The sequence below is a fragment of the Haemaphysalis longicornis genome, unplaced genomic scaffold (assembly GCF_048455015.1).
Source record: "Haemaphysalis longicornis isolate Haplotype H1 unplaced genomic scaffold, Haemaphysalis longicornis Haplotype H1 scaffold_5, whole genome shotgun sequence".
In the NCBI taxonomy this organism is placed as follows: domain Eukaryota; kingdom Metazoa; phylum Arthropoda; class Arachnida; order Ixodida; family Ixodidae; genus Haemaphysalis; species Haemaphysalis longicornis.
Genome location: NW_027526385.1, coordinates 28,508,515 through 28,533,689, shown reverse-complemented (window position 1 = coordinate 28,533,689; position 25,175 = coordinate 28,508,515). Strand labels below are relative to the sequence as shown.

Genomic DNA, 25,175 nt, shown 5'->3' with positions numbered 1-25,175 from the left:
GCTTATGGCAGCATTCTTTCAGCGAGACTCAAGTGGCCGAGTTCTGCCCTCAATATCGCGCAATATTTCTCACGCCAGGTGTTATGAGACAGCTGTCCGGTCATGTGACAAACGAATACGCTTCTCTCCCTCACCTTAACCTCGGAGCACGTTTCTGTCACGCAATAATAAGAGCCCAGGTGGTCTCTTCTCCCCGTACGGCTTCCAGCCTCCCAGGCGAAACAGAACCTTTGAAACATCAGCTGAAGCAGCCAGGTAAGAAAGCTTTCAAACCACTGCACTCATTTTTGGTTCGACAACAACCCACTGAAACCTTGATGTGTAGCACTTGCCATAGCAATGACCTTTTTTTGGAATACATCCAGAATACCTGTCATGTATTTTTACTTTTTTATTTTTATGTATTATATACTGCGAACCATCTAAGGTCCAAGGAGGAAAGATACTCGACGTTGAAGGATAAAACAAACGTACAACAACGTTACAAAATTATTACTAGGGTTACTATTGAGAAAAACGCATAAACACCACCACATTTTATGCGTTTTCACAGGGCAGAGTTGACACACTGCAACAAAACCCAAAATCAAAGCACAACACTCTTAGGCACACAACATGTTGTTGAATTCAAGAAGTATTGTGAAAGTCATGCTATGTTCAGACCACCGACGCAAAAACCATATCATGATCTATGAACGTAAAAAAAACGGTGTGTCACGCAGTGCGGTTGGCTTAGACGTGAAATGACATCATTCTGTAAAGTTATTACTAGAGTCCGCAACAGTCTAGACAAACCCGGCCTCAGGAAACAAAGCGCACTTTATGTTGGACCAGAAAGTAGAGTTGCGTGCCTGGGCAACACATTTTACACATTTATTGTTTTCGGGAGAACGTTTTTGTAAATATTAGTTCTTGCGAAGATTGGCTTGATGTTGCAGCTGTGTTTGACGGGATGGTCTGGAAGAATATTTTACTATTTAATTACCCGGCTTTATTTCTTGTTGAGAACAGTATAATATTCAGAGTAAGTTTAGTGGAGCAGCTCCCTGTAAGTCCTAAAAAGGTTCAAGATGTGCTAACTGCGACACCGTTGAGGGGGAATTGCGACTTCTATATCTACTGTAAGTAAAACGGACTGCCAGACACTGATTTTTTCCAATCTCTTGTATTTTGCTTTTTTGTGTGAGGGTCCCATACTAAGGACGCGTGCTTCAAAGACGGTCTTAGCATTGTATTGCCTGTTTTATGCTTTAAGGAACTGGGGGAATTAGCTGATTGATGCTTTAGAAACCCTACTTATTTTTTTTATATTACATGCAGAAGAGCATGTATTTACTACAGGAGTTGGCCAGTTGAGGATTGAGGTAATTATTACACCCAGATATTTATATTCTTCCACTTTTCTACTTGTATAATCTGCGACTCTTTTATATCATATTTGAAATGAGACTTGCTGATTTTATTAGGACACAAATGGGCAGTTTTTGTTCTAGATTAATTACCATATTCCACTCCGTACACCAAGTTTCGGAGGGACCAATATAGTTGATTACTTTGAAAAAAAAATGCAGTCCTCTGAGAATACTTCAACTGATAGGCTGAGATCTATTGCTTCGAGCAAATCATTACATTATTATTACATAAAATAGGACCGAGTACGGACCCCTGTGGTACTCAAGAAAAAACGTCTACAAACGCGAGCGCTATTCCCCAATTTTTACGTACTTTTTACGGTTTAGTAGATAATATATAACCCAATGTATTATATATCAGAAGCAACGCTAATTTACTTCAGTTTAGTTATTAACTTTTTATGTGAAACTTTACGGAACCCCTTCGAGAAGTCAATAAGGATCACGTCAACCTGGCTACGAGCATCAAAAGCCTTCGCAAATTCATTAATTGTAGTTAGTACCTGTGTAGTAGTAGAAAGACGTCGTCCGAAAGCGTGTTGGTGTTCACGAAGAATATTTTGAGATTGAAGAGCTTTATTCAGATATTTTGTAATAACGTGCTCTAACAATTTACAACAAAGACAGGTGAAAGAGATGGGCCGATAGTTACAAAAATTGAGACGGTTACCTTTCTTGAAAACAGCAGTCACACATGCAATACGCCAGTCAGGTATCAGATCGCGTGAAACGGATTTCTAAAAATGAATACAAGAAAACTGGCTAGCAGTGTAGCATAACGTCTCACAAATGCGGAAGGGATATTGTCAGGGCCGGTCGACTGGTTCTGATCCAATCGCAAACCAATTCGGTGACACCTTCCAAAGAAATCCGAATGACACTACAATCGCCATTTCTTCAAACAGCCCCGTTTAAAGATCTACAACAAACTTTATTGTTCGGAATTGCATTTCAGCACAAATATATGAAATTTATTCGCGCAAATACAAAAAGATGTTTTCGCTCGTCTTTCTGACGGCTTTACTTTCCCAGAAATTGCGAGAACCAAAGACAGTCATTTGTCATGGTTCAATGAAAAGCCAACGGTTGATGCAAGTTGATGCACCACGCCACCAGACATGCCTTTTTGGGGCGCCCCTTAAAAATTAGCGAGATCAAACAGAATGGAGGGCGATGGGGGGAGTGCAGGTGGTTCGCTTCGGTACAATACTTCTTTTGCTTGAGCTGGCCCCCATTGCCCTCTTTAGAAGAAATTTGCCATGATGCTGAATGTCGTGATAGCCACGTTGAACCAGCGGCCCAACCGATGGGGCGCGAGCTAGTCGTAATCAGACATGCCCACGTCTGGGAACTTTGCCCGCCACCAACCTTTCTTACTCGCGGCTGCTCCTCGTGACAGGTGCGCCTTCCTGGAACACGGCCGGACTCAAAAACTGTCTTCCTGGGTGGGAAAGGAGCGTGGAGTCCGTCGTGCCTAAACTTAGTTGCACGATCACCTTTGGCAATTTGATCATGCGTCGTTCCACCCCTATTCGGTAAAAATTGCCAAAATTTTGAGGGTCTTCCAGAGGCAAATTGATTCACTGTTGAAATGAAGTAGTGGTTCCTGGAAGCAGTCAATTTGGCCTTTAATGTAGCCTGTAACTCAAAAATGTCTGCTTGAGAAGCATTATAACATTTCCGCAAGCGTTTTAATTTGCATTTTACGTGATTTATTTCTGTATTCATCCAGAGATTCCTCCTGCCAACTTTTTTCACTTTACCTTGACATAAATGTTGCATACAGAAATGAAAGTGAGCTTTGGACTTTTTTCATAATGTATTAACGTCGCCATTATCATCAAACAAACGAATGACATCTTCGAGATAGTTAATTATATTTACATCATCTGCAGATGAGTACTGCTTTATAATATTTGATTTGCATTGAGGTGGGTTGGATAGACGCGGGAGCAGTGGCGTAAAGTATACCAACTTATGATATAAAATTCCCTCATTAATTTCGGTGGTAAAATCAATTATAGTTGAGGAGCACAATACAAGATCTAGGATCGAAGATGTACTGCTTGTCTCTCTATTGGGGAGCAAAGCGGTTTGAGTGAGATTAAATGCCAAGAGCTTGTCAATAAAAATTTCAGAATTCTGCATGTCTGTAGGGCCACACTTCAGAGTTTCCCAGTTAACACTAGGCAGGTTAAGGTGCCCAACAATTAAAAGAAGTCCGTTCCGATACTGATTTAGCTAGTCGTAAAGCTTTAACAAAAAATCGGGATCAGCGTTGGGCGGTCTGTACAGACCTACGACGATGATTTGGTTGCCTAAAAATTCCCGTTTGCAAAACAAACTCCCCTGGTACACTTCAAGTTCAGGCAATTGATACGACGGCACAGCAGTTTTGACACAAACTGCACATCCGCCCCCCAACCTTCCCCCCCTCCCCTTGTTTTACTATCCTTACGATAACGCGTATATGAAGGCGGAGGCACGCAACTATCTGGATCTTCAGGGTGCAACCAGGTTTCTGAAATAACGGTCATGTGAGGGGGATAGAATAGCAGGACATGTTCAAACCGTTCTTGTTTATTACGCAGGCTCTGTGCACTGAGGTTTATGAATGAAGCCGCTTGTGCGCTATAGTTTGCTCGTCATCGTGATGGCAATCTTCTGAGCGCGCAGCGCTGAGCAACAGTTTACTACGGTTCTGACGCTCATCCCATACGTAGACGACATCATTGATGTAGAGCTTATCATGTACTAAGTACGTCTTATAACCCGATGTCTGTTGTCTTTTATTGTTTTACAAATCTTTCTCGTAGCTGAACTGTTCCTTGCGAGTAGTCGTGAGATACCGACACACCAGAATATATTATTATCCTACGCTTCTTGAAAAGCGCATACTTTTTCTCAGTAATTGTACAACCGTACAATGACCGGCCTTGGGCGTTGTGCGCTCGCCTGGCAAATTCTATGCATGCGCTCCATGGAAGTACCTGTGACGTTTAGGATGTCTCAGGAAACTTTAGAAAAAACTTTATCTTCAAGAATTACTGTTTTCGTTTGGTCCTTCCCATAAGCCGGATATGACCAGATTATTCCTTCTCGAACGATCTCCGTAATCGACAAGCTATTTGTCTTGTCCTGTTAGAGCCCTTTATACACGCTCTATTTTTCCCTCCAGCTTCTTTATTTCTTCTCGTTCTATTTGCCTCAGCTGTACGTCACACTCAAGTAGGTGGAGGGGAAGGTTAACCATATGTAGCGCCTTGTTTGCAAAACTACACTCGGGGGTAAAAGACACGGAACACAAAGAGGAAGAAATAGAAGCAGCAAAGCTCGCACTCTAATCCCATTTAAGGCACTATAGTCGTTCACGCAAGTTCGTTTCGCTCCGAAAACGCAGAAGGGCTTTTGTCGCCTTCTGGGGCTTGATGGTAGAGGCCGATCATACTCTCTGCTGTGAATGGTCGATATTGAAATCCGCTGAGCACGGTGACAAAGACCCTTCTCTGCGATGAGTACTTGAGGCAGCGACAGGCACATGCTCTGTTGTCTCTTCCGTACCGCAGGCGTCATAGTGGACGCTGCTGGCCATCAGGATAAGGAAGGGGTAGGTTTCGTGAAGGCCACTCCCGACCACAGTCTACAAAGAAAAGTTGACTGGAGTCGACCCATCCCATACAGAAGACGGCGCTGGACAAGGGGATCTTGACAAGTTTGAAAAGTCGGGTAAAAAGTAGGGCGCGTTCTATTGCCCCATGGTAGTCCTAGGTGCACAATTAGGAAACATCATCGTGGCATCTGCCGTTGAGAGAGGAAGGAGAATGGTACGCTTACTTTCGTGGCCTGTACGGGCCGCTCTACCCACCAATACGCTGCCAACGATTGCGAAATGACATAGAAGCCACTGGAATGTTATGTCATTTCTGTCTGTGATGGCGGGATGGAATTTTCGTCTATTCTTCATTAGCAATTGGTGCAGGGGGCCATAGCGCAGGGTTAAGCGTTAGATTTCTAATGCACCGTTGGAGTCAGAGAAGAACGCCAGGTTTGAGGTGTAGGTACAATAACGTGACCACGAGCCCCACAAATGGCTGCACGTTCTGTAGCTGACGAGCTCGTGGCATGATCAACATGGAGTCGAAATTTGTTAACAGCTGCTGGTGCAACCACCGCCCCCGCCGAGCTCGAGGACATTACTGAGCCGTTCGTGTAGTTATGTTTTCGGTCTTTGTAACGTTCATGTTGTAAGAGCATCGTAAGCTGTTGAAGGGCCAATCGTGGCATGTCGGATCGTTTTCCAATGCCCGGGACAGGCACCACAATGGGGAGGACAGTGTAACAGCAGGGATTGCACCGACGGTATCTCAAACCTGTACCTAGGGATAACGGCTGAACATCGCGATCGTGGTCCACTCTGAAGGAGCTGTGCCAGATGGTGCAATGGCAGCCTCGTGAGGAGCCTGATGTACATGTCTAGTGTCTCTGTAGCCACACAAGTTGCTCTTTGGTGTTCTTAAGCGATGAAAAAAGGTGCCCACTGTTCATTCACAATGCCGCAAACCAAGACAAGACGCTGAACATGCGCTTGGATGCTCTCTATTGCCCGATGCATAGTGGAGCAAGTATTGAAAATTACTTACAAGCTGTAATGTATGGCTCTTTAAAAAGTGCGGAGTTCAGCTGCAGCGTTCCTCTGCCCGATGTTCATCACGTCTCTCCTGCAAAATATCTGAATATGTGGGCAATGGTGGTAAATTTTCTTAAGGGCAGTCACCTGTGCGCTCCACGAAACGGCCCTGTCGATGTTTATGCCAAGAAATATGTGGTATCTGGAGTAAGGAACGAACTTCCCATTGATCTCGATGCGATGTGGGGACATGGGCTCGGGGTATATGCAAGCAGCGCACGCTTGTCGCCCGAGATGCTCCGACCTTCCCATTTTATGTAAGATCCACTGACATTGCTCGCGTTTTGAAGTAGTGACCTTAGCGGTCGTCGGTTGACACTCGAAGCCTAGAGGCAAATATCATCATCTTATATGGAGTCACTGACATTTTGAAAGAGAGCGTACACAAGTCCGATGATCGCTAGTTTGAAATGGGTTGGGCTTAGCACCACAGCTTGAGTAACACCACGTTCAGTAAAGTGCTGTGATGTTGGGCCATCCCTCGTCATGATATAAAAATATCTTGCGGACGAAAAGCTGTCTACCCATCAGTAAACTCGCCCAGCTAGTCTGAAGTTCTGCAGGGCGTCTACAATAGCCTCGTGAACGGCATTGTCATAGGCGCCCTTAACGTAAAGGATGAGGGCAGCTGACAGGCGTTTGCGACTTTTTTCCAGCTCTGCAACGTTGCCACGCCCACCACGCAGTCACTAGAGGAGCGTTCACGCTGAAAACCGACCATGATATATATTGGGGTATTCAAGGTACTAGTGGACACGCATGAGTATTTTTTCCGGGACCTTCCTAAGGAAGCTTGCCAGGGCGATTGTACAGTATGATGAAAGGTGAAGCGGAGATTTGCTTTGATTGAGTAAGGGGAACAGACGGCTTATTTTCCACTCTGATGAAACGACGCCATGCATCCACGTCATGTTAAAAATGTTCAAAAGTGTTTGACGAACTTCAGAGTCAAGTAGTCATAGTGAGAAATACGAGATCCCATCGGGACCATGTGATGAGCTACGCCTGTAGGATGCCAGAACTGCTTCCAAGTCTTCCATGGAAGAGAGGACGCACATGGGTTGATTGCGTTAAGTAGAAACTTCACGGATGCTTGAAGATCGACTACCATCAGTTCTATCGCAACCATCCGGCCGAGATATTATGCGACTTTCAGCTACGGATGGTTTTCGTTCAGTGCCAAATCCTTCAAATCCGCGGCTCCACAGGTGTTGCTAGGCCACACAGTATCCTTGATATACAAGACAAGGGCTTCCATGGGCGAGTGACTCCGAGAAAGATTTCCACCGTCATGCCTGGGCCCGAGCGATGCGTCGCTGTGTTTTCTTCTGTATGCTTCGGGCTACTCTTGGGTCGCGTACTTTTTTTGTGCGCCAGTACTGTCGCTCCGCGTGTCGTCCAATTGGCCGCAGATGTCAAGGTTCTATTTCAAATTCTGTTACTTTGAGCAGCATAGTGACAGAACGCGTGCAATCCTGGGGTGCATATCCAATCGTGGTTTCTAGGCTTGTAAAAAGGCCACGCAGTGTCCTCCATGAGGGATTCAAATTTCGGCCAGTTATTATGTTTGGTTACCTTGGCAAAAAAAGAGTGACGGAATCCCTTAATTTTAATGTATGTCAGAATGTGATCATGGCCGTGGGTTTCAATATTAGCAAACCACTGGAGTTGTCCAGCGAATTGCCTCGAAACCAAAGTCAGATCCTGGCTGCTTCCATATATCGGGCAACGGAAAATTTAGGACTGCCATCATTTAGTACACAATGCCCATATTCAGACACAAATAATACAAGTCCTCGACGCCTACGTTTTCCATCGAGGGAATCAGTAGGCGGCATGTCGGGATGATAACAGTACCTGGTGACACTCGCATGAGTACTATATTTAGCTTTCATCATGACAGCCATCACCATCTAGACAAAGCAAAAAAATTCTATTTCAGGTCTAAACAGACCGAAAGAGTGAAATTCAACCGATGCTAAAGAAATGAGGCACAAAGCAGGGAAGCTTGCTTCCTCTAAGGGGTCAGTAATATTTACTGAATGAGACAATAAAACACTTAGGAGAAAGAAGTTTACAAGAATTTAACAACTGTGGCATAATGCTAACATCACGTGCGGAACCAGATATACCCAAATTTTTACTACTCCGAAAAACTTTCGACCTATATTATTTTAAGGGTAACGACCAGATGAATCTTCAAGAGTTTTAGGTGAATCCCTAATACCCGGTATGAATTTGATCCTTTCCGGTCGTTTTAGGTCTTGAAATGCCCGTTAAAAACCCTCCGAACGAACAACCGACTTTTGTCGAGAATATTTTCTGTATCCCGAAAAGAAGTGCATCAGTTAAAACACCTTACCCCAAACGTTTTTGCTGATAGCGCCCTAAGTCTTGGAAACAGGATTTTTTGGTCTACCACCATCACATGGCCCGAAAAAATAAATTCCGGCTATGACGACAGCGATTGATGGTAGGGTTTAATGCGGCGACGCAACGCATACGATGAGGCGCGCCGCAGTGAAGGGGTCCGGAATAATTTTGACCACCTAGGGGTCTTTATCGTGCACCTAACTCTCGTACACACGGGCGTTTTTGCCTTTCGCCTCCATCAGAAAAGCGGCCGCCACGGCCGGGAATTGAACCCGCCCCCTCGCGCTCACGACAGTGAGCCAGGCAGCAACATACCATGCGGCAACATAACATAACCTTCCCATGAGATGAAAACAGGTATTTAAAAACTTTTCCCCTCCTAAAACAACAATAATGTGCAACCCTTCCTATCCCTTTGTGCAGTTTTTGAAACTCGTTTAAACCAACGGCCTTCTTCCGACACGTACGGTAGTGTCAGGTTTCGACACAAACTGGCGACACAGTTTAGACGAGGAATTTCAGTGCAATTTTAAAATTATTTACGCCTCCCTAGTTTGAAATTTTTCAGGTTACTCCAGTACACAAAACGTTGGCTTTCGTATGAAGTCACCGCTTCGAAATCGTTGTGTATGTTTCATTCTTGCTAACTACTCTCGGACAGCAAGTGTAACATATATGAAAGCTACCTGAAACCTTCCTCTCCTCTCACACCGTAGCAAACTAGCACTATTAGTATTACTGCACAAATCGTACTATTACAATCCGCAATTAAGTCAATTTTTCTCTGCACTTTCATAGATATTGTCTCGGACTGATCACCTGCATACATCATTCATTCCACAGTGCCCGTCAAATTTATTTTTCTACTCATTTATTCCAAAAACCACCTGGGCATGGTACCACCTCCCGCCTCAGTTGCTAGCATAACCGATTTGTCTGCGTTTAAAAATGCTATAGAAAACCAGTTTTGTTAATCCGCACTTTTCTTTTGTTTTGTTTTTTCAATTTTTTCTGTTTTTGATATTCTTTCTTGTGTTTGCATTATGTATTAACTCCATTCCCTTCTGTAACGCCTTCGGGCTTTGAAGGTACAATAAATAAAATGAAGTGATGCAGAGGACATGCACTCGACGAAAATCGGCTGTCTGGGCCTTCAAGGATGGGGTGACAAACTCACGATATCGTCAACTTAGCAACATTTTACGAACAAAACTGGTAGCAAATGTTATCTATGAACAATTCAGTAAGACATTTTCACGGCACAAGTGCAAATGTTTTACATTGATTGACTTGGTATCAATGCTCATTTTTCGCTTTGAAGTTCAACATGAAGCTCTTCCTGGTGTTCTTCGGGGCCGCTGCTATCATCATAATGAGGTGAGTAAAGTGCACACGTCTATTTCTTTGGCACAATTGGACGCCATGCCGCCCTGCGAAGGTGTATGTCCAGCAAAGCTGTTGTAAGCTACTACAAATCGTGATGGAGGAGGGTGTGAAATGTTTCTCGTCGTCTCGGCGGGCTTGTCGGTTCCGTTTAGCTAGTGTCAGTGGATAAAGATACAGAGTATTGACATTCTTTTCTTGTACTTTTAAATGCAGAGCATTTCTTTAACTCACGATGTCACCCGGCGTTGTCGGCGTGCCTCGGCGTCCACAACAGCCATTCTAGGTGCGCCCTCTCCCCCACTCCTCCTCTCCCCCATCACGCTACCCACCTCGCTCTCAACAACACGTCCGCACCCCTCCCCCTACACTATATAAAAAAATAATACTTACCGGCGCCTGGCTTCGATCCCACGACCCTGCGGGTGGAACGCAAGGTACATGGTGCTCTACCCACTGCGCCACAAAGCCGACACAGAATGGAAGGCTACGAACGCGCCTTATATCCTCGACTCATTAAAACTACGTCAAGAAGCTGCTGATACAACGCATTCACTACCACCAACTCCCCAAACACTAAACGTTAACGCAATATACCCACCCCCATGCGACGCATTTACTCGAGTCCCCCTCGCGGGGAGATGGGCCCTTTTCTTTTTTCGTGCTGCCGCCATAATCACTGGTCAGTTCACATTACGTGACATTTGTTCACAGTGAGACGGTTCAAGGGTGCCGCCATTTTGTTGTATATGCGCTTTAGTCGGTCAGCTCTGGTAGGCTTAGCTTGTCCTCCCTGCTGTGCGGCTGCATGCGACCGACGTCGTTCCGAACGCGAATCAAAGATGACGCGTGTAACAGCAATTCTGCGGACAGCAGAGGTCTGCAGGGGTCTGCGCTAGGTACGTTTATGGCGCATTAAAGGGGCACTGACACAAAATTTTGAAGGCGAGATAACGTCAGAGATAGATTGGTTGGAACACATATACATCATCTGCAAAATATCAGCGGCGAATACAGCCTAGAACATATTTAAAATCAATTTTGAAGTGTGCGAAACGCAACCGAGCAGCCAGCAGAGGACCACGCGCAATTGTAAATAAACAACATCCAAACACGTCACGAGTTTGTGTTTGCCGCTTCCGCACTACCGGCGTTTTACGCGGGCTCGCCCGGCTCGCCGCTCCAATCGGAGGGCCGGAGGGCGGAGCTTCTGCTCTCGAGAACGAACGACCCGATCGTTGGCGGCGGAGGCGCCGAGATTTCGTCAGCTAATCGGGCAGCTGGCCGCGACCAAAGTTCTACAGCGATTCCAGGCACTCTGTTTCTATTACTGTTTATTACCATTGGATGCGAAAACGCGCCGGAGGCACGAAAAGCCCACTGAGCTAGCCGCACGGTCGCTGTGCAGGCGGCGGCCACGGCCGCGAAGTGGCCCAGGCCGGCGCAGGTAGCTCGAGTGATAGCTTCTTACCGCTGCACGAAATTGTCCCCAAGTCCCGACCATAGTGGCTTACATGAGAAAGGAGTTAATGGTGCGATGGCGGGTTGCATTAAAAATTAAAAATTGTAATCTGCACCGCTTACGAGAGCGGCTCTCGAATATCCGCCGCAGTGCTGAGCCGAACACATCTGTAGGCGGACCTGTAGGCAGATCGGCCGGCTGCTCCCAGCGCGCGTCTTGCCACCCACCGTCTCGAGCGTCGCGCGTCGTTCTTTAGCCGCGGTAGCATTTGCACTCGCAGCGCCTGCGTCACATCCACGGTCGCTTTTTAATTAAGCGCCTCACGAGATCAGTACGAGGGGGCATTCGCAGAAACTGCCGTCGATGCGGATTCGACAGTGCTACGGCGGCTCTGCTCTGTGATATCCCTCCGACGGTCACGTGGTCAGCTTTGTTCACACAAAATCCATCGTTTCGCGGCACTCGCTGAAACCGAAACTGCGACTGGCCGCATTGAAAATGCCTCTAATTAAACAACCGTCGCACGCTGAAGCAAATGAGGTTTCTAAAGGTTATAAGTAGGTCACTAGCTACTTATCGCAACGAAAAAAACAAGATGCTAAATTTTTGTGTCAGTGCCCCTTTAAATCAATACGCGGCACTCAGACCGTAAAGGAGTACTGACACGAAATTTTCGTGTTACGTTTTTTTCGCTGCTATGCGTGCCTACCAGCCCACTAATCATAGAATGACAGATTAGACGGTCGAGCGCAGCGTAAACATTCATTTACGGCGTCGTTTATTCGTGCCAGTTTCAGTTTCGACTGAAAAACGCCGAGCGGCCGCCATGACAGCATGTATCACGTGGCGTCACCATTCTTGCCGTATCGCTGCCTCTCTGGAAGCGCGCGCGAGCGAGCGCACGCGCGCGCCCAGACCGGCCGAGGTTTTCGCCGTCCCCACAGGCCCGGGCAGCATGACGTCAGTCCCAAAACTATGACGTATACACACGCCCGAGCAGCGCGCGCCAACCACAGCCAGCGCGTCGGCTTTGTCACGGGAGCCCCGACGTCGGCAGTTTGGGGCAAGTAGCACATGATGTTATGTCGGCCCGCTCTGGGCTTTCTCGTTCGGGCGAAGATTAAAATGGATTTTAAATATGTTTCGCTGAACTGTTGCTGTTGAAACTTGCTGGGTGATATCTCCTGATAAAAAGGAAGCGTTTTACATAGTTATCACAGCTTTGAAATTTCGTGTCAGTACTCCTTTAATACGCGGCACTCAGACCTTCATACTAAGGTGTAGCTTAGTAGCGCCATCAACAATTATCGTTCATAATCTCACACATGTGAATAATCTGTAGCATATACTGTAACTTTAAGCTGAGTAATTTGCACCGCACGCAATGCAAGGCTTGGAAAAAAAAAGCAACGAACGATCGAAGCGAGCCATTTCCTACCGACTACTTATGGGTACAGCGTAAAAATTTTCAATTATATGTAACGTCCTGATTAGATCTTCCAGGAAAATTTCTTTACTGTTGTAATTCTTATGGCTCCACGGGGCATAGGCTCGGACACGAGCACTTTTACGTTTTTGTGTAAAAATATTGTTTACGACGCCTTTTCTTACAACGAAGCTGTTAGACTCTTGTTAGTCGGAAAATTTCGTGTCATAAACAGAAAGCCGAGGCAGGACCCAACAGTTTTTGCTGAAGACGACTAACGCGTGCGTCAGGTTAAGCCTTTGATGCCCAAAACAATATTATTTTGCCTAAGCGTGTGATAACTTTTTAATGATCTAAAGGGACTTCTGACATCAGAAACATCAACTCAGAAAAAATTTGGTTCATTGGGATGGACACTAGGACACAGTGGGCACTGGCTGCCCTTACATCACTTGGGAGCTAACTTGATCACCACGATTTATGGTTCAAGTGAAGACAAATACGTGACGCTTGTGTTGCTATCATTTGTAATAACTACGTAATTGCACAATTTCGCTTACCTATCGCTAGCCCATTGAGCCACCCGGGCTCGATGCCAGTTGACACGCGCAGACAATATATTTTTTTGCACGGGGAAGAACGTGCTGCTCCCTCCTCTTTATTTTTGAAGATTCGGGATTCTTTGTCTGTCAACAGATGGTGTTAAATGTTGAAAAAACCATAAAGTGCGAGAGCGAAAATTATTGTTTGAGTCGTTGCTCCTGAGCAACACAAGCCTAGAGCTGAAGAAAAGAAAGCAAAAAACCCCAAAACAACCTTTCAAACCGCATGACGGGCAGTAAGGCGTCGATGAAAAGTGAAAACCTCTCCCATGTGTTCTGAGAAAGATTATATTGGCAGCTGCTCTTGAAAGGGGATGGGATTGACGTCTTTCGACGGCTAGTGCATGCGTCGCGCTATGTAGGACCCAGCAGTTCTCGACAAAGGCACAGCCTTTGCCACCAGAGAAGCTGAGTCCAAGCGACAAGCCCGCCGACACTACGATGAAAATGCCCTACCCTCCCTACAACACCTACCTATACCCTACAACAGCCGCGCTGGACATCCCCTTTTTCAGGGCGCCGTGGCGCCCAGTTTTTGATTTTTGTTTTTGCTATCGCGAATACCGAGCACATATCAACTTTTAAATACAGAGCACGGCCAGGTACCACTTGTTCAATACGTTTTTCTACACATACGAGTACCGTAAAATCCCGAGAGATAGCCCACCTAAGATCGAGAGCAAATCAAGTGAAAATATGACATGGGCTAACTTTCGGTGTGCAGTAAAAAAAGTGGAGAAATGTATCGCACCCAAAGAACGAACGCGCGTTTATTAGCACTGTATTCATTCGTCGTCAAAACCGTCGAACGAACAGTCGCTTTCACTGTCAAACATAAGGTCGAACACCTCCTCACGCACGGAGTTCGACGTGGTTGGCAGGGCAGCAGAAGTATGGATCGCAGAAGCGAGCCGCTCATGAAGGTCCCGCCTTCTGATCAATCGAGGGCTGTTGATATACCGCACCGTTTCAAGGAGCGGGCGGCAACTTCCTCGCTCACGGCCGCTCACGGCCGCCCAAGATAACCTCGTTTCCGCGGGCGTCATCCCCGGCTGGGATGATGCTATTGGCAGGGGTGGGTTATCTTTCGGTGTTTTTGAAAAAATGAAAAATCGTGCCAAAAACAGGGGTGGGTTATCTTTCGGGGGTGGGGCATCTCTCGGGATTTTGCGGTAACGTTATTTTTTGGTTAAATGACGTTGACAGGTAACCACTTTTGTACGAGACGGGGTGGGTAGGCGAGATTTTCCTATGTAAACTTCTCGTTTCGGCATTCCCTTATCTTTTCGCCGGTCGCGTGAAACAGGGTCATACAGACACAAAGACGTACAGGAAGACAGACCGATATTTACAAGATTAAGTGGCAAAAGGAAGACTATATACTTTTCCAAATACAGCCCGAAGTAGCGGCGCACGATCTCAAGGATAGAAAAAGTGTACTAGAACCTTTTATTATAAATGCCATAGCGGTAGTGCCGCGACCGGCACAGAGACAACCAGCAGCGACATCATTTCGGCTCGAAGTGATTTTCATTCCTCCCGAGCGAGAGCAACTGGGCGTGTGCCTCGTAATTTTGCCTTCGTCGTCGGCTCGGTGCGGCGAACCCATGGCCCGCTGGTCGCTACGGGGCTCCCCCCCGTAGAGCTGGAGGCCGTTCTTTTTTCCCACTGGACCATTTTCTACCGCTGAAAGTGTCAATTCGTGGGCATGGTTGTTGAGACGCTTTACTCGGTCGGCGGCGACGACGTCATGGCAGCCGTTGATGTCAAGCGTGAAAGAGTTGGGGTGCCGGTCGATGACGCGGTATGGGCCATCGACAGCGAGAGTGAGTGGCGTCATGGCGCACGAACACGTGAGTGCAGGACGAAAGGTCATGCCTCACTAAGACGGAGTGGTCGCTGCGCTGTCGAGAAAGCACAGGCCATATTACTTCGGAAAGGTGGCGGAGGTCAGCCACGTAAGCGACGGGGTCCGAAGGTTCATCGGCAGGCGCAGGTGTCAGAATGTCGCCCGGGAGACAAGGAGGGCACCCGTAAACCAGTTCAGCTGATTACCAAGGCAGTTCAGTCTTCAAATCAGAGTGTAGGCGGAGTTCCTTTGGCCAATGTTCCTTTGGCTCGTAAGTGCTGATAGCTGCCTTGAGTTGGCGGTTTAAACGTTTCACTATACTGTTGGCAGATGGTGTTAGGAGGTGATGTGAATGTGCCGTACTCGCAAGATGGCAGCGAGCGTTGAACAGGGCGGATTGTAATTGACGCCAGCGATCAGGGGTGACGACAGAGAGCAGCTGAAACAGGACACCCAACCACCAACAAATGATCTGTTGATGGTTTCCACTGTTCTATCAGGGATCGGGATTGCCTCTGGCCGGGGCGTGAAGCGGTTCACGCACATCAACAAACAGGCGCCGTATAAATACTCTGGCAGGGGGCCAACCAGGTCAATGTCAATGTGCCGGAAAGAGATGTCGGATGGGTGGAATTGCGTGGCAGGAGTAACTGCTTGCCTTGTTACCTTGACACGTTGGCACTGGAGGCAGGTGTAACAGCAGGGATTGCATTGGAGGGCCTGAACCACGCGGCTGTGGCGAGGTATTGAGTTGCTCGTATGTCGGGGTGATTCTTTGCGTGCAGGGCATCGAAAACGGCTCGACGAAACGTCGGTGGAACGTAAGGTCGGGAGACGCCGGTTGATGTCTCGCAGGTGATTGTGGCTTCGGTAAACGGCAATGGCACATCTACGAAGGTCAGCGCGGAGGAGTCAGAAAGGATTTGCAGGAGCTCTGTATATTGTTGCTGTGCAGAAGCAAGCTCTTCCATCGAGATCGATTGGGGTGAGGACGGAAGGGCTTTGACGTGAGACAGCTCGTCATCAGCAGTGTTGATCGGGCCTCTGACATGGTAGAGATCGACAGTATACTTTGGGATGAAGGGGGGTGTCGGATCTCACGCGAGGAGTACGACCTCTTGTTGCGCTGAAAGGCGGACGTCATGAAATGTAGAAGTGTCTGCCTTCCAGGAAATTCCGGAAATGTTTGATGGCAAGGTACACAGCCAGTAGCCCGCGCCCGAAGGTTCTGTACCTTGTCTCAGCACGCTTCAGCTTCCGAGAGTACAAACCAAGTGGTTGCCAAGCGGAGGCGAACGGCTTTACCTTAGCGCCGACAGCCCCGCTGGAGGCGTCGGTGATCAGCCGGACCTGAGCGTCAGGAACGGGGTAAAAAATTAGCAGTGGCTTAGCTCTGCTATGCCAGGATATACGTAGCGTGCTAAAGTTCAGCTGGTTATTCTTAAGTTTCCTGATTGTCTAGGATTAGCTGTTTATCACGCTTTCTGCTGCTAAAACGATTTTCAATTCAATCCAATCCAGTCCAGTCCAGTCCAGTCCAGTCCGGTCCAGTTCAGTCACTGCGCCACGCGCATGCACAGAACAGCTCTCCACGAGCCACGCGAAACGGCTATCAAGCGGCTCCGACGCAGCATCAGACTTAGCTACTGCGCAACGGAGGCGCACCGCTGTGCACGCGCCGGCGCCAGTGCGACGTCACTCTTCTGGAATGCGCAGACCGGCGAATGTGCAGACCTAATTCTCTACCCACCCGTACTCCAATGGGATTGGATTTCCAATCCAATACTATCCAATTTATTCCAATCCAATTCAATTCAAATCCAATCCAAGTCAAGCCAAGCCAATCCAATCCAATGCTCCTCGCGCTTGCGCCGCACGGCCCTTCAAGGTCCACGCGAAACTGCTCAACCTCGGCCAGTGTAGCTTACGCTACAAAAGCATGGCGGCGTCGGAGAAAGCCTTTTTTGCAGCACAAAAGCCGGACGCTGCTCGCTCGCTCCACTCGAATTGCTCTCGTGGTACTGTCTTGGTGGCTAGCAGAATAGTGAGGGGCTGGAGCAGTTGGCACGTTTGCGAATGAACCGTTGGGTAGAAGTTTAGCAGACAAAATTCTCTAAGCTTCTTAATTGAGCTGGGCTGTAGAAAGTACTGGATTGATTTTACCTTCGTGTCGGTAAATCCGGAGTCCTGTGGAGTGACCAAGTCGCACAGGAACTCGTTGATCTGCACACCGAAGACGCACTTTTTGGGGTTATAATGAGCTCATATTCGTCAAACGGTGTGGAAAGGCTCGCAAGTGCGCTTCGTGCTCGAATGATGATGAGCTTGCAATCAAGAATCGTCGAGGTAGGCAAAGACAAAATTTCAAACATGGCTAACCTCGTCGATGGCACGCTGAAAGGTCTGGGCGGCGTTACGCAAGCCGAAAATCATGCGGACATATTCACATGGGTTAATAATGGCCGTACTCGGAATGCCTCCTGGCTCCACAGGCATCTGGTGATAGGCTTTGACCAAGTCTACATTGCTGAATATCTTGCAGCCTGTTAGATTCGCGGTAAAGTACTGCAAGTACGGTGGGTTTACTAGTCCAGTTTGCAATGATTGCAATGATTGCAATGATTGCAAATCCAATGATTGCAATGTAGTCGCCGCGTGGCCTCCAGTCACCTTCCTTGGGTACCATATGCAGGACTGGCGTACTGGAGGGTGGACGGACGATTCCCTGTTCTAGCATGTGCTCGAACTCTCGACGAGGAATGGCGCAACGCGATCCGGCAAGACAATGCGCTTGAGTGAATGCAGGCAGTCTCTTTGTGAAGATGTGGTGGGTGATGGTTTGCTTCCCCTGACTCTCTCATGTGGGGTCTTATGGCCACAGAAAAATGTGCAAATAGCTTCTTGTACGAGGAAGATGGCACAAAAGCACGAAGTCTGGGCGCCATGGCAGGGGAGAGAACGCCATGTATCGAAAGTATTGTCGTCATGTCCACGAGGCGTCGACAGTGCCACGTTGTCGAAAGCCAGGAAATCAATACCGAGAAGGCGCTGCTTGATGTCGGCCATTGTGAACAGCCACCGGAAGGTGCGACTTAGGCCAAAATTGATTTTGAGCTATGACTAGCTGTAGGTGTTGATCGTCGAGTTGTTGGCGGCGATTAACGGGGAGGTAATTTCTCAGCGCCGTCAGTCTTGTGAAGAGGCCGGTAGGCTGGTGACCTCCGCTTCCGCATCGACCAAGAAGCGATGGCCGGCATCCTTGTCGGTGGTGTAGAAGAGGCTGGCTGCCTGACCGGGGTTCCTTGCCGCTGTGAATGTCCGGCCTCCTAGTTTCCCGTTCATGAGCAAGGCTCGCTGCACTTGCGGGCGGCACACCAACAGACGCCCGAAGGGCCAGGCTCACCGAGCGTTACGGAGGAGCGATGTTGAGAACGGGACGGGGATGGGAAGTACCGTCGTCCGCGGGATGCACGTCGGCGTCAGTGCAAGAGGGGTGCGATGGACGACAGTGATGGCTTATTTCTCCTAGGCGGCTCTCAAGTCGACCAAGCCTGGAGTTGTCTCTTGAGGTAGAAGGCGTATCAGTGACTGCGCGGATGCTTGGGGACCGGGAATAGTCCGCGATTAGGTCAGCCAGTTCCGCGAGTTGGTCAAATGGCGGGTCAGCGGCTGCTGCAAGTACCACTACCATGTTCTGTGATAGGTTTTGAAGGAAGACCTCCCCAAGAAGTGGATTGTTGAGGTCCTGGCCATGATCGCCCAATAGCTGCTGCATGCGATGTAGCAGCTGCGAGGGTCACCTGTCGCCGAGTCTTCGGTGCTGCTGCAACCGGCTGCGCTCCGACTCTGACTTGCGTTGGAAGATCGCTGCCTTGAGGGGGTCGAATTGCGCTAGATGATGTGGGGCATCGAGGATGTCCGATAGCCCGTCCGCGATGCTACCTGGCAATAAGGTCATGACGCTGTTGCATTTCGTCTCCTGGCTAGGGGTGTGATGCAGACGAAAGCGCACTTCGAACTGCGTGAAAAATGTTCGCGGGGTACGACTCCAAAACGGGGGTAGCATAGGGTTGTGCACAGCCGCGGTTGCACCGTGGGCGGACGGCGGAGATACTTTTGGGCGGGCGAAGCTGCTTCGTGGTCACCGTCAAGCTGTAGTTGTCCCGCATAATTCGGTGAGGCAGAAGGGTCCAACATGGCGTGGTTAAAAGAGACGAGTTTGGTCACCATCACCAATTCATGTCGCAACAGGCGCAGGGGCCACCAGCCGCGACAGCATTGTGGCTCAAACTGGCCACTGGTCAACCCTTTTTTAATAAAGATTTCTACATACATACATACATACATACATACATACATACATACATACATACATACATACATACATACATACATACATACATACATACATACATACATACATACATGCATGCATGCATGCATGCATGCATGCATACATACATACATACATACATACATACATACATACATACATACATACATACATACATACATACATACATACATACATACATACACACACACACACACATACATACATACATACATACATACATACATACATACATACATACATACATACATACATACATACATACATACATGCATACATACATACATGCATTCCTCCAGCGCGAGCGCCCGTGAGCGCACGCCTCGTAATTTCGCCTTCATCATCGTCTCGGTGCGGTGGACCCGTGACGCGCTGGTCGCTAAAGTAGTCATTTTAAAGGGACACCGAAGTGATATGTAAACATTGCGGGATTACTTGCGCAAATTGTAGTCCGGAGTCCCCAGGCCATGTTTCGACCACCCTGGGCGCGTTTACGCGATTTTATTTAGTAGAAAAATTAATTCGAAAATGCTGTCCTCCTCTCTTTACGCTCGCCCATTTTCTGCGGCGTTTTCGTGTGACGTCAGGAGGGGATAATCTGGCAATTGGCTGCGCTACTGCACGGCTCCCCGGCCTTCAGGCAGAGTCAGTCGGCCCAGCGTTTCGTCCGCCGGCCGCCGACGGGTCGTTGCAATTCGTTCGCTCAGTTGAAACGAAGCCAGGACACGTTTGTGAATGGTAGAATGTGCCTTTCTTTACTCGGTTAGTTTGTACACTGTATCTAGCTCCAAGTCAAGGTCGCTTCACACAAGCGCTGCACAAGCGCACATGCGACGCTTCGCTTGCTGGTATGCCAGTAGGAAAATATAAGGCCTCTTGAAGGCGGGAGAAGAGTCAGCGAAGTCAATATAGATACTAAGGAAATAAAATCAACTGATATTTTTACCGTACAGCGTAAAACTAGGGTGCGGGAAGCACTTTTTTGCGCTGGGCGAACAAGCACAGCGGTCAGCAGCATGACTACGCATCTGCGAACGCTTTTCCGTCTGCTAAATGCAATTGCTAGACGTGAGCTATTGTGGAAACTCGGGCGACGCTTACTGCACGAGCGCAATACAACAAATAGTCACCTAAGCTGCTTGAAATGTCAAAACTAAAGAAAAGTGTAAATTGGTTGTACAATATATACCCTATATTACCAACGCCAGCGAGCCCGCTCCGTGGCCGAGCGGTCTGGGTTGGTAGGTATGCCACCGCAAGTATTTTGCAAGTCAAGTTCGAATCCCCGCGGGTAAGGGCTTTTTTTTTGTAAGTTAACTTTTTCGTTTTCCGCCGATGTTTTCTATATTGAGTTCACCTTTTTTTGGGCCGCAACGTTCATGGCTCCACGAACTAGTTTACAAAACGCGCGCAGGCTGGCACTGGCGCGCTAGCGAGTTCTCGTTGGCGTGCTGTTGCCATAAGCACCGACTTCTTGCAGGCAGTGGGCACAGGCCAGAATGAACGGACCCTTGGCCTGGTGCGAACACGCTTTTTACGACACAGGCATGAGGGAGGCAAGCTCCAAATATGGGGGAAAAGCGCATGACATTTGGGCGTCTGCGGGTACGCAGAGGGCGTTCATGCACTGCGTAGGTTTCGGCTAGTGAATGCTACGATTCCAATCCGTCCTAGGAGGCTTATCTTTATGCATTTTTACAGCTGACAACATGGCAGAAGCGCGGTACGATGATTACTGAGTTATTGAGAATGCCCATCCAACAACGCCAATGGTTGTGTTTTACAGAACCGAAACCGAAACCGAAACTTGTTTGGTTGCTCACTTTGGGCATCGTCCAATCACGGTGCCCGCTCCTCCTAACGTCACAGCTTTAGTTGGTGCGGCCGCCGCAAACCGCGCATGGTAGTTTTTCTTCTTTCGCGCTTTGTAAAATAATTACCGATTTGTCAACCGAATAAACGATGAAAAGTGTGCTAATTTGAGCCAGTCTACGCAGTGCAAGCAAAAACGGGAGCTTGACAAATTCACTTCAGTGTCCCTTTAATGGCAATGAAGCATAACGGGAAACCTAATTCGACAAAGTCGCGGCCGCACGTGTAGGCACAAAGATTTACCATTTATACAGTACAAGCAAACGGTAACAGAAGGCTCCCTTAAAATGCTGGCGTCGTTAGTATGCACCGGGGCCCTCCCTTACAATATGACCAGGACAAGGTAGCTGAGGCATCCTAGGTATTTTTACAACCAAGGCAAACTGATGTCGTACTCTTAACAAAATAAAAGAAAGCACCAGAGACTAGCAATTTTGTTTTCATTTCACGGAAGTGATATTCGTTCTCAAAATGCGAAATCTCGGCTGCAGGGTATCAGCGGAAATAGTTCCTGACTGCCGCACCAAGAAGTGTGAAAAGTGGAAATGTCCTGTACTAGGCTACTGCCCGTGCGGAACTTACAAGGACTACTGCGGCTGCTGCCGTTACTGCAGTCTGGTAAGTGAAGTTCTGCAAACCATTACTCACACGAGCTAGAGCATTAAAGTAGCGTTGGAAGGGGTAACACAGTGGGCGCATTCTATTTACTGGACCTCGACCATCCGTGGGCAGTCCAAGGATGCCCTTCGGACGGGATGTTCCATACGAATACATGGTTAGGTTTGTGTTCTGGAGTGATTTTTTGTTACATTTGTGATGGCGCTGTATAAGATGTTATTTTCAATTCATTTTTACTTTCTGTAGATGTTTTTGTTTTATTTTTACTTTATAATAATACTCTTTCTTATTTGTGTGATTTCACTTTTACCTTTCTGCATTTGTTTTTTTTTTGTTCTTTTACTTGGCAATGTTTTCTTCTACCAGTTCTCTGAAAGTGCGCTATTATGACGCTTAGATGTGCTAAGCTCCCCAGTTATGCACGATTACCCGAGTACTGCGTGTTACAAGTTTCAGTTATAGGGATACTCGCCAAATAATGCTGCCTCATTGTAATGTATATCTATAAAACAGTGATTATTCTGACAAAATTGTGGTTCAAATTTTGAGGTATCCTTAAATGAAAGCTTACTGCGCGCTTTGCTTCTAGCTTCATTTTATAATGGGCGGCCGGGAGCCCGCGAAAGGACAGGTGTGAAAAATTACAGAAGTAATGCTCATGGCATTAGTGATTTTTTTCGAATGCCCGCAGTCTACATTTATTGCGCCTCTGTCTTGTCAATGTTTATCGCCAGCTCCTGTCATTTATACGTACTTTGTAATAGTATTTGTTTTTATAAAATTATTCAGGAAAACAAAAAAAGGATTTCAAGTATCCAACAATGTTTCCTCCAACATTCTGTACTGCATCCAATGCAGATTGCAATTTTCCCTTTCGCTCAAAAAAAACTGACAGCTGCGAAGGCTGAATAGAACACCTAGAGACCCAATGGGCGACACCGATGCGCTTCTTTTTCGGGCGCTGAGTTTATTTCTGAAAGAAAGAAGGGGTTACACTTATGCAGCCGCCATTACGATGCAAAATATATACAATACGCCCGGAAATTATCGAAAACCTAATAATCCCGGGTAGCTAAATTGAAAGCCCCTCACATTTGCGTCTCTATTTGAAATTTTAATGTAAAGGCAAGCCTACCGGCACCATAATCTGCGTGTAAGTAAGCACGAAAGGGACAAGGACGAACGAAGTGGACGGGACACGGCGCTTCGTTCGTCCTTGTTCCTTTCGCGCTTACTGACACGATGAATGACCAACTCGCCCAAGAAATCATTATATTCTGGTTTAGGCTCTTCCACAATTTTATATAGTCTGGTAGGTTAAAAAATGGGTATGGAAAATAAAAAAAAAGATGTGTTATTATAGAATTATATGCGTACACATCCTATAGCAAATGCCCACAAATTGGCATTCATTGCGTTGTATTGGCACAATTTTTATTGTATGTGCCTGTCTCTTCTAGATGAAGATATTGAACCTCACTGGGTTATCTGCCACAAAACCGCATTCTTTTACATATTAACTCAATCCGCGCAATAAGACGGTATTTTAAACCTTTTACATGTAGAGAGCTAGCAACTCCAGCAAATGACGTGCGTAAAATTTGTGCCCGCTTCCTGATGCATACGCTCTTCGTTAAAACTGTCCCCACGCAGTGTCCCTGGAGTGCCTGCACGGTGTCCTACCTGAACACCTGCCAGAAAGGTTATAAGTGCGTCGCGGACAGCCACAGGTACGGCATTCTCCCCCCTGGACACTGCAGACCCGCCGCCAAATCGATTTACCCTCTGGAAGCTGGTGGTACCGATTATGCAATATAATAAACCTTGTGAGGCTGTTACGTTTTGCACTGTTATACTTGTTACTTGTGTCTCCTCCTATGGTATCTTTCACCATTATCATCACTACCAACGCTATTTTATACCTTGCTTTTTAGGCATTGTTTTGGGATTTTTATCGTCGCACGTAATCGCATGTATGAAAAAGGGAGGTTTTTCTTCATTCAGAGATGATTATAACTTCACCGTAAGATCAGCCGACATTCGTTCAGGCATACAATGGCCTCTGCTAGCTGACCGGTGGAAATACCTAAGACTATCCCTATTTTGCAGCATATTCATGAACAAAACAGGCATCGACAAAGAACAGCATATAAGACAACCTAACTATGTGTCGCCCCGTACTCACCATTCTTTAAAACTGCCTGAATACGCTTCGATGATCAACGCATCTAAATACGCCTTTTTTCCAAGGACCACGCATGAGTGGAACGGCTTGCCAGATGAAATTGTCTCTGCCCCTTCATCTTTTGTTAGAAATTGGCACATTTTCTGTTGAACTAATCATTACTGTAGATTTTTGATGCGTTCCGCACTTCTTGTTTTTCATTTTATTTTATTGCCCTGTGTAACCGATAGCATTCTCTCTTTTAGGCTTTTTTTGCTTTGTATTTACAATGTGGTGCCATATTTATGACACTGTAATTCAACACTTTTCTGCTTCAACCATGCAGCCTTTTACCCGCAATCATTTTCTGGTTAAATCAACTGTACTGTATTCCTTTTCTTGTTCTCCGTCCTATAATAATGCCCGTGAGGGCTATGTAGGTACCTGTATAAATAAATAAATAAATAAAATAAATGATTGACTTGCGCTTTGGAAAAATATTTGATGCAAAGCAAAGCTATTCAACGAGCCAGATAAAAGGTTTCACCGAGTTTAGGTGAAAAAACGGATTTCGTGTTTCTCGTGAGCGTCGAGAGCGGTCATCCTAAGACACATACATATCCAACAGGCTTTTATTTGGATCTGTCGATCTAAAATTGTGTCTCTCATGCCTAGCCAACTTGAAGTGCACATTCAAGTGACAAGACGTACAGCCGCCTAATTTCTTAAAGGGACCCTGCAACACTTTCGATAAGCGCTTTCACTCTTTCCTTCGCATTTGGAACCACTGCGAAAGCAATAGTGTCCGCCATCACAGAGTGGCACTGCCTGATTTGCTCGTCACATCAGATACGCCTTCCATTTCTGCTTTGTTTTTGTGCCTTTTATTTTAAAGTTGCTACCGAAAAGCGTTCGTTGCTGCAACTGAAGCAAAACCGGCCAACAGCCGCCACCTGGTCTTAGTGACGTAATT

General features: G+C 47.0%; 1 protein-coding gene across 1 annotated transcript; it reads left to right on the top strand.

Annotated features, from left to right (window-relative positions):
• Positions 1 to 23,865, top strand: LOC144139127 (single insulin-like growth factor-binding domain protein-1). The gene is made up of 4 exons (XM_077671583.1): positions 1 to 255; positions 9,794 to 9,849; positions 21,912 to 22,038; positions 23,692 to 23,865. Exons 2-4 carry the CDS (start codon positions 9,800 to 9,802, stop codon positions 23,854 to 23,856), a joined length of 342 nt encoding a protein of 113 aa, XP_077527709.1. The 5' UTR covers positions 1 to 255; positions 9,794 to 9,799; the 3' UTR covers positions 23,857 to 23,865.
• Positions 23,866 to 25,175: the final 1,310 nt, after the last annotated feature.